General features: G+C 46.7%; 1 protein-coding gene across 1 annotated transcript; it reads right to left on the bottom strand.

The window, feature by feature from the left end:
• Positions 1-206: 206 nt before the first annotated feature.
• Positions 207-1,139, bottom strand: LOC110738160. Its single transcript, XM_021918533.1, has 2 exons — positions 754-1,139; positions 207-663 (listed from the first exon to the last, which is right to left on the bottom strand). The coding sequence occupies exons 1-2, from the start codon at positions 1,137-1,139 to the stop codon at positions 207-209; spliced, it is 843 nt and encodes a 280-aa protein (XP_021774225.1).
• Between the last annotated feature and the right edge of the window lie 8,815 nt (positions 1,140-9,954).

Below are 9,954 nucleotides of genomic sequence, written 5' to 3'. Positions count from 1 at the left end.
ACTCTCCTCGCCTCTCTAAAAAAATAAACACTTAAAACTGGTGAAATATCACTCTCCTCGCCTCTCTAAAAAAAAAGTAAAAATAAAAATAAAATAAGAAAAATTAAGGAAAAGGAAAACTAGCCTAGAAAGCATGAAGTACGGGTTACCTCCCGCAAAGCGCTGGTTTATCTAGGTCCCACACGACCTTCTCACCACCTTGAAACTCATGTTGGAAGTGGAGTTAGGAGAGTCTCCTCCACATCTCTAATGGTAGCACCTTCATGATACAATTTCAACCTTTGGCCATTCACCTTGAATTCTTCACCTTTGTCATTCACCAACTCTACCGAACCAAATTTGTTCACCTTTGTGACAGTGAAGGGACTAGACCATCTAGACTTCAACTTTCCTGGGAAAATCTTCAATCTAGAATTAAAGAGAAGAACCTTATCTCCCGGTGCAAACTCTCTTGGTAAGATCCTCTTGTCATGCCACTTCTTGGTCTTCTCCTTGTAAATCTGCGCACTATCATATGCCGACAATCTAAACTCATCCAACTCATTGAGTTGGAGGAGTCTCTTCTTACCCGCGGCCTTAGAATCCATATTAAGCTCTTTGATCGCCCAAAAAGCTTTGTACGCCAATTCTACGGGAAGATGACATGCATTACCATAAACCAATCTATAAGGTGAAGTACCGATCGGTGTCTTAAATGCTGTTCGGTATGCCCAAAGTGTGTCATCAAGCTTCATGCTCCAATCTTTCCTTGACTTGGCTACTACCTTTTCTAGGATTGCCTTGATTTCCCTATTAGAGACCTCAACTTGACCACTAGTTTGGGGGTGGTAACTAAGCCCTGTTCTGTGATATACGCCATACTTCTTGAGGAGGTTATCCAATTGTCTTTCATGGAAGTGGGTACCCCCATCACTAATAATAGCTCGTGGAACACTAAAACTGGGAAATATGATCTTCTTGAAGAGCTTAATGACTACCTTGGAATCATTTGTCGGTGAAGCTATGGCTTCTACCCATTTGGACACATAATCTACTGCTACAAGTATGTAACAATTCCCATTGGAAGATGGGAACGGTCCCATATAATCGATACCCCAAACATCAAATATTTCGACTTTGAGAATCCCAGTTTGGGGCATCTCATGCCTCCGTGAAATGTTGCCAGTCCTCTGGCAAGAGTCACAAGCCTGAACAAAAGTGTTAGCATCTTTAAACATAGTAGGCCAAAAGAAGCCTGACTCAGCCACCGTTTTAGTGGGGCCATGATGTCCACCATAAGGTGAAGTATGAAAACTGGTAAGGACGCCGTGAACCTCCCATTCGGGAACACATTCGCGAAATAATCCATCTGCACACTCACGAAACAAAAAAGGGTCAGCCCAAAAATAATGTTTAACATCATAAAGGAATTTCTTTTTTGTTGGCAGGACAAGTCAGGAGGTAGAGTACACTATATAATTAGCAAAATCGGCGTACCAGGGGTGATGCTCTACAACTGCATACAGGTTGTCATCAGGGAAAGAATCATCTATAGGTAAAGAATCCTTACCCACATCATACCTGATACGTGACAAGTGGTCTGCCACCACGTTCTCTGCTCCCTTTTTATCTTTTATTTCAATGTTGAAATCATGGAGAAAGAGAACCCAACGGAGTAGCCTTGGCTATCAAGTATTTCAATGCTGCATGATCAGTAAAAACAATAACTTTAGAACCAACTAGATATGATCTAAATTTTTCTAAAGCATATATAACAGCAAGGAACTCCTTTTTCAGTGGTGGCATAGTTGACTTGGGCTTCATCTAAGGTTTTGCTAGCATAATAAATAGCTTGCAAAACCTTATTCTTCCTCTGTCCGAGCATGGCTCCTAGTGCAAAGTCACTTGCATCACACATGATCTCAAAAGGGAGGTTCCAATCGGGAGCACATATGATGGGTGCCGATATCAAAGCCTGGTTAATCCTGTTAAAAGCCTCAAGACACTCGTCAGTAAAAATAAATGGGGCATCCTTGAGAAAAAGCTGTGTCAGTGGTTTAGCAATTTTAGAAAAATCTTTGATAAAGCGGCGATAGAACCCCGCATGACCCAAGAATCTTCTAACTCCCTTAACATTGACTGGGGGAGGTAATTGCTCAATCACTGATATTTTAGCTTTGTCTACTTGTATGCCCTTATCAGATATAATATGACCAAGGACTACTCCCTCTGTCACCATAAAGTGACATTTCTCCCAATTAAGTACTAAGTTGCATTCTTCACATCTTTTCAAAATTTTAGCGAGATTAATTAAGCATGAATCAAATGAAGAACCATATACGCTAAAATCATCCATAAAGACCTCCATAATAGACTCTATGAAATCAGAAAAAATGCTCATCATGCAACGTTGAAAGGTAGCAGGTGCATTACATAAACCAAAGGGCATTCTACGATATGCAAAAGTGCCACAAGGGCATGTAAAGGTGGTCTTTTCCTGATCTTCAGGGTGGATCATAATTTGGAAAAATCCCGAATACCCGTCCAAATTGTTTCGGGGTTTTCTGATGTCGTGCGGGAGAGTTACAATTCCGAGACTGGAACCGGACGCCTGTACCTGCAAAACAAACGAATGCTCCGGATGATTGGAGATCCGCCTCCGACGGTCAAGTTAGTACTTGATTAAGGAGTAATTAATGCAGAAATTAAAGTGATTGGGTCTCTCTAGGTGAGAGTGTTAAATGTGTGTAATCTGCGTAATCTCCCTTAATGAGGATTAAGGGAGGTATTTATAACCTCGGGAAACGTGCCAATCTAGGTTTAGGTTAACCTTGGGCTGATTGGGCTTCCCTCAGAAGTTGGGCCTAGGTGGCCGGCTTCTCCATTAGGCATGGAGTATGCCACGTGTCATGACATAATAAGTCCAGGGTGGACGAATAAGCGTGTGCCACGTGGCAAACCCTGAGAGGTCCAACTGGGGGACACTTGGCAGGACCTGATTGGCCCACGTGGCGCATTCCGATTGGTGGGAGCAAAATCCCCTAATCATTTGCCCCTCACAGGTGGCACGTGACTGGTCACGTGTTACCTGTGACAGGATCTCAAACTCAGACGGCTCCTCCCACAGGGTGCCGATTAGTGAAACATCTGACTAGGCGCCAGATGTGGAAGTGAAACAAAGCGGCTTGAAAGCCGGCAGTTCTGAGGGAGGAGTCAAAGTGACCCCTTCCCATTTTACAGTTGACAATTCTACATTCTCTCCTGCTCCTTTTAAAGGAGAGGAGGCGGGCCCCTCCGGGAGAGGGGAGGAGTCGTCCTCTTCGGACTCGTCAGAGGACGAATCCGAGTCTACATCTTCTGGCCATGCTTCTCTGGACACAGAAGAGAAAAACAGTCGCCTACAAGAGGCGAGGCTTTCTCACGCAGTTGAGAAGGGGGACGATTGGGCGGAGCCATCCGCCTCTCACCGAGAGCAAAATACCCCTTACTACTGCACGGTACCTCAGGGCCGGATCACGGCCATGCAAGAGAAAGTGGGGAGCTTTATCGCAAACCACACAATGGGCCCCGACTTTTTAGTGTTCGTGCCGGATCCAGAAGATACAGTCGTCTGGCCGGCTGGTACCAGTTATGATGGCGCCTGCTTTGGCTGCTACGAGGCGGCCATCAAGGCTGGGCTGCGCTTCCCACTACATCCGGCTGTTCAGCAGATCTTGGATGGGTATGAGTTGCGGTTATGGCAGTTAGCCCCAAACTCCTGGGTCAACGTACTCGGCTATGTGGCCGGGTGCGAACTGCACGGGGTGGAGCCGAACTTCGAGGCTTTCGCCCACATGAACTACCTGAGCCGGACCCCTAAGGCAGGCGGTACCGGCTGGTATCAATTGACGAGCCACAGGGGCTACCTCATGACAAGAGGTAAAGCAAACAAATGGAAGGACTGGCGGAGCACCTTCCTTATCATTGAGAGTTCAGACACAGAGCTGAACAAGCGCTTCAACAGGTGGAACAGGAATCCGCCCCTTCTTGCAGGCGGCCGCAGCATGCCGCCTGTTCCCCCCAAGGCTAAGAAAGAGATCTTAGATAAAGGACTCTTCAAAGTAGAGTCGAAGGTGAACACTACTTCAGGGGTACGAGAGCAAGTACCCCTGCACTGCGTCCCGAGCTTCAAATGGCTCTACGACGAGTACTTTTTGGCCGCCTGTGGCCTCAGCAGTCGGTGCTCAAGAGGTAGCCGGCCTGCCGAATACTCTGTTGTTCCGTGCATTTCTTGTTATGACTTTTATTAACTTTGCTATTTGTTTTTGCAGCGGACGCCATGAGCAAAATTACCGACTCCAAGACTGCGGCGGCCATGTTGCGGGCCTCCATCATGCAACAGTCTTCAACCGACTCCCCCAACAAGGGGGCACCCTTGGTGGGCTTCGAACCTTTCACCCTCTTTTTGGAGTTGTGTTTATGCATATACTGACTCTTTTCTTCTTTTTTTAGACGGGCGCTCCAAGAGCTTCTTCTTCCCAACAGGCGGACCCCAAGGCCCGGAGGACGACTGTTGCGAGCTCTCCTGGTTCTGCCAGGAAACATGCGGCGGCTGAGAAACAGCCGGCCACTTCTTCTAAAACTCCAGCTGGGCCACCTAGAAGTATGAAATTGTCCTTGTAAATTTTAGACTTGCTCCCTTCTTTACTAGGTCTAATCTGTTTGTTTATGCTTGATGCAGCCGGCCCTCAGGAGCCTGACTTGGTCGAAGTGGCCAAGTCTATGATCAAGGCCGTATCTCCAGCTGAAAGGGAGGCGGTCAGGGGTGTCGGCACCCTTGACCTAGACGGGATTGCAAGGGTCCTTGCTGAGGTATACTTAGCATATTTTTGAGTATTTGAATTCCAGGACGCCTGTTTTCTTTTTTGTTTGGAAACTGACGCATGTTCCCCTTTTTACTTAGGCCCTGCTCCGAGTGAACGGCCTTCGCAAGCCGCTTGACCGGAAGAACAAAGAGGTAAAGGCTGCAAAAGCTATGGCCGCCTCTGACTGTGATAAGGCAATGTTCCAAATTGCCCAAAATGAAGTTTTGACAATTGATATTCTTTATTATCAGGCGCAGGCTACCGCCGCTATCCGGGCTTAGTTAGAGGCAGCCTAGAAGAGGAATAACGAGCTGGAGGCGACCATCAACAACCTCAAGACCGAGCTGAGACCTCTTCGCCAAAAGATGTCCTCATACGAAACCTTGGAGAAATCCTTGGCGAGCGTAAAGGAACGCCTGGTGACCCAGGATAAGAGTCTTACTCAGGAGCTCTCGGAAAAGGCCGAGCAAGAAAAGAAAGAGCTGGTCCGGGAGATGATGGAAGACTCTGCTCAAATCCAACGCATGACTTGGGGCCGCCTCTTCCCCAATGCCGACTTTGCCTCCTGGGAAAAAACGTACCGCCAGTGTTCTGATAGATATAATCAAGAGATCCTGGCGGCTGCTGAGGAAGAGGCGTTGGAGGAGGAGGAGCAGCCGGTAGTGGCGCTTGTGCCGCTTGGGCGTAATGCATCGAAGAAGGATGCAGCTGAAGCCGAGTCCAGCAAAAAGAGTGCTGACCAGGCGGCAGCTGCTAATATTGAAGATCTGCCCCCTTCATAAGCTTTATGTCTTCTTTCCCCGGCCTGCGTGCCGTTTGTTTGTATTTACCCGGCCAGGGGGCCGGGGCTCTGAATATTTTGCCGGTCTTTAATGACCGGCTTCCTTTTAATGAATATTTTTGTTTTGCTTCAAATTTGTTTAAGTATTGAATATTCTGATATCCAATTGTACACTATACCGACTGTTTTACATGGCCGATAGTTGCAGATAGGTACGGATAGTTAGTTACGCCGCCTATGCCCCTGGACGACTGGTTGTCTGTTTCCAGGCTAGACGATCAGTCGGCCATTTATCCAATCGGTATTCGAACCATTTTAAAGACTGGATCCCCTTTACGTAGGCGGTCTTGTCATTTGTAAAATTAACCAAGTAGAAAAGTGGTTTCCTACTTGTCATGTTTTTAGGCTAGAGACTTTAGGCCGTCTAGGCCGACTGTTCCCCACCATATTTAATCTAGTGTGAACAGGTGCTGTATGAACACCTTTTTAGTTTCATACTAAATTTTTAAGGAGTGACCAAGTAAACATGATTGTTACCTAGTCGCCAAGTAACTGAGTAGTAGAGGTATCAAGCGGTGGGTACCGGTTGTTCCCCTTTATTCGCCAATGTTTGTTGGCTATTAACTCATAAAATACCAACTGTTCTTATCCCAAGTAGTTCAGTCGGTCGGTTGACCCGGATGGTTACTGCGAACACTTGCTTGACGTGATTAGTCAGTTAAGTGAGAGATATCCTTGTCCGGGAAACGGCTAAGTGGTTGTCTTGGTTAGACAGTCGTATAGGTGCCGTGTAATGATTTTATAGAACAATGTTCCACCCAAAAAGGGAGCTGCTCTCTGCGACGAATTTCATCCGGATGGATGCCGTCAGACGCCTGCTATAACGTTAGGACAGGTCGAATTGAATTTTTATATTTTGATCAGTTGGCTTGGCGCCTGGTCTGATCATTTTAGCCATGAGCCTTTGATAGTTCTTGGTGAACTGTATTATGGGAGTGTAGCCGGTTGAGTGAAACAAGCGGCGTGCCCCTCTTAAGTAAGAATAAAAATTAAACATGGAGAGTAGCCGACTGTTTGTCAGTAGGCATGCCCCTCTTAAGTAAAAATGAAAACTAAGTATGGAGAGTAGCCGACTGTTTGTTAGTAGGCGTGCCCCTCTTAGTACAAAATTGAATATTAAGTATGCAAACTTTTATTAAGCCCTTGACTATTTACATCATTCAAAAGTAATATTTCTTAAGATTATCTACATTCCAAGTTCGAGGCAACGGTTGGCCGTCTGGTGTTTCCAGACGGTAGGTACCGTCCCTGACCTCTTCACAGATTCGGTAGGGTCCTTCCCAGTTGGGAGTTAGTTTGCCAGACTCATTAGCCCTTCCAACTGCTTCCATTTTTCTAAGTACAAAGTCCCCCACTTTGAGTGGACGCTTGTGTACTTTTTTGTTGTATGATCTAGTCATTCTCAGGCGGTAAATTTCATGGCGCAAGACAGCATTGCCCCTCCTTTCAGGAAGTGAGTCTAATGCCAGGCGCATGGCTTCCCAGTTTGCCTCTTCGTCATATAGCATTACTCGAAGAGTCGGCTCGTAGTGTTCTATTGGAAGAACAGCTTCCGCACCATAAGTTAGGAGGAATGGAGTTTCTCCAGTCGCCCCTTTTTCAGTCGTCCTAATGGCCCAGAGAACATGTGGTAATTCATCCGCCCATAGGCCGCCTGCTCGTTCAATCTTTTTCTTGAGACCGTCTGAGATGATTTTATTAAAGGCTTCTACCTGGCCGTTTTCTTGTGGACGGCCGACAGATGCAAAGTAGTGTGTAATTCCTTGGTCACCCAACCAGCTTTTGAGAACAAGCGTCTCAAATTGGGGACCATTATCAAAAACCATAGACATGGGAACCTCGAACCGAGTGATGACATTTTTCCAAATGAATGAAATTACATCCTTCGTCTTGATTCCCTTTACAGCCTCCGCCTCTACCCATTTAGTGAAGTAGTCGACGGCAACAAGTATGTACCTCCTTCCGCCTGTAGCAGGCGTATATGGACCTAGAATATCCATGCCCCACTTAGCAAACGGTAGTGGGCTATGAATGGTAGTGAGGTCAGTAGCCGGACGGTGAATTAGTTTGCCAAATCTTTGGCACTTGTCACATTTTTTCACCATCTCCATCGCATTTGCTTCTAAAGTAGGCCAAAAGTAGCCCTGCCGCCTTGCCCGTTGAGCAAGCGTCCTACCGCCTATATGGGAAGCACAGTAACCAGAGTGAAGATCGTCTAGTATCTCTCGCCCCTTTTCTAGAGTAACACACTTTAAGAAGGGTTGAAGGTACCCCCTTTTGTGAAGTTCTCCCTTTATTATTTCAAAACTGGTTGCTCGTTTTTTCAGTGCTGCCGCCTGTTGATGATCATCCGGCAGGGTACCATTTGTCAGATATGCCCTGATTGGATCCATCCAGGTTGAGCTTCTGTTTAAGATTCCAATAGGGTCTTCCTCAATGCTTCTCCTCTCCATTACTTCCCAAAAAACAGTTCGAGGAGTATCACAGGAGGCGGATGATGCTAATTTTGAAAGTGCATCCGCCTGGTTGTTTTTTGATCTCGGAACTTGGGTCAGATGGAAATCCTCAAGGGAGCCCACTGCTTGTCGAACCGCCTGTAAAAACTTGATCATGGCCGGATGGGTTGCTTCGTATTCGCCATTGTACTGACTCACTATCAATTGTGAATCGGAACAGGCGTCTATTTTTCTTGCCCCTGCCGCCTTGCACATGCGGATTCCGGCTAGTAAAGCTTCATATTCTGCCTCATTGTTTGAGGCCTGAAAACTGAAGCGTAGAGCATACTCGTACCTGTCGCCCTCTGGCGACTGACATATGACGCCTGCTCCACAACCATTTGAAGTAGAGCTTCCATCCACATATACCTTCCAGACATGGTCTGGAACTTGAGAGTCAGGAGGACGAGTCATCTCAACAATAAAGTCAGCAAAGGCTTGCCCCTTCACTGCATTTGCTTCTAAAGTAGGCCAAAAGTAGACCGGGAGCTGACAGCCGTCTCTTTCAGCAAGGAGAACAGCGCTTAACACATGATCAGAGACGACCAGGTACATGTAGAGTACTTCTTTGGGCAAAGGGCTGACCAGCCTCGGCAAGGAATGCAAGTGAACTTTCAATTTCTGGAAGGCCGCCTCAGCATCCGGCCCCCATTCAAACCTTGCCTTTTTCTTAATTGCCTGGAAAAAGTATAGGCATTTGTCGCCTGATCGGCTTAGAAATCTTCCCAAGGCCGCCAGACAACCTGTTAACTTCTGAACCTCTCGGATGGTACGAGGCGACTGCATGTCGATGACCGCCTGAACCTTCTTAGGGTTCGCCTCTATTCCTCTCTGATTGATAAGGAATCCGAGAAATTTCCCAGACTCAACTCCAAAGACACATTTCTTGGGATTGAGCATGACATGGTGCCGCCTGAGTGTGGCGAAAGTTTCTCGGAGGTCCGACAGATGATCTTTCTGAAGTTAAGACTTGACAATCATATCATCAATATATGCCTCGACATTTCTCCCAATCTGATCAAAGAACACAGTGTTTATCATTCGCTGGAAAGTGGCCGGGGCATTCTTAAGACCAAACGGCATGACCGTGTAACAGTATAACCCCTGATCAGTGACGAAGGCCGTCTTCTCCTGATCTTTCTTCCATAAAGGAATTTGATGAAAACCAGAGTATGCGTCCATAAAGCTCATCAAAGCATGGCCGGCTGTTGAGTCGACCAGGTTATCAATTTTTGGCAGAGGGTAACTGTCTTTAGGGCACGCCTTGTTTAAGTCTGTGTAGTCTACACACATTCGCTAGGTTCCATTTGGATTTTTAACAAGCACCACATTTGCAACCCAGTCTGAGAAGTAACATTGCCAAATGAACCCTGCATCAAGTAATTTTTTAACTTCGGCGGCTGCCGCCTGAATTCTTTCTTCGCCATGGTTCCGCTTCTTCTGCCGTACCGGCTTCTTTTTCGGATCCACGGCCAGTTTATGTACCGCCAGATCAGGACTAATGCCTGGCATTTCATGGACTTCGAATGCAAAGATGTCCTTGTATTCTTTCAATAGTTTGTGAAAGTCGTCACCCAGGTCCCTTAGAGCAGTCGTCCCAACCTTGATTGTTCTGTCAGGACGCGAGTCATCTAAGATCAGGTCCGTATGCTCACCAGCCGGCTGAAGGCGGAATTCATCCGACCGCTCCTCTGCCAATGATTGCTATTTTCTGTCTTTTCTTGCGGCCCCTGTCTGGGATGCCTTTCTCTTCTTGCCGCCTGCTTCTTGAACAGGCGCACTCTCCTTGACATTG

This window comes from Chenopodium quinoa, unplaced genomic scaffold, assembly GCF_001683475.1.
Source record: "Chenopodium quinoa cultivar QQ74 unplaced genomic scaffold, ASM168347v1, whole genome shotgun sequence".
NCBI classification, from domain to species: Eukaryota; Viridiplantae; Streptophyta; class Magnoliopsida; order Caryophyllales; family Amaranthaceae; genus Chenopodium; species Chenopodium quinoa.
This window is presented reverse-complemented; position numbering and strand designations above follow the sequence as displayed.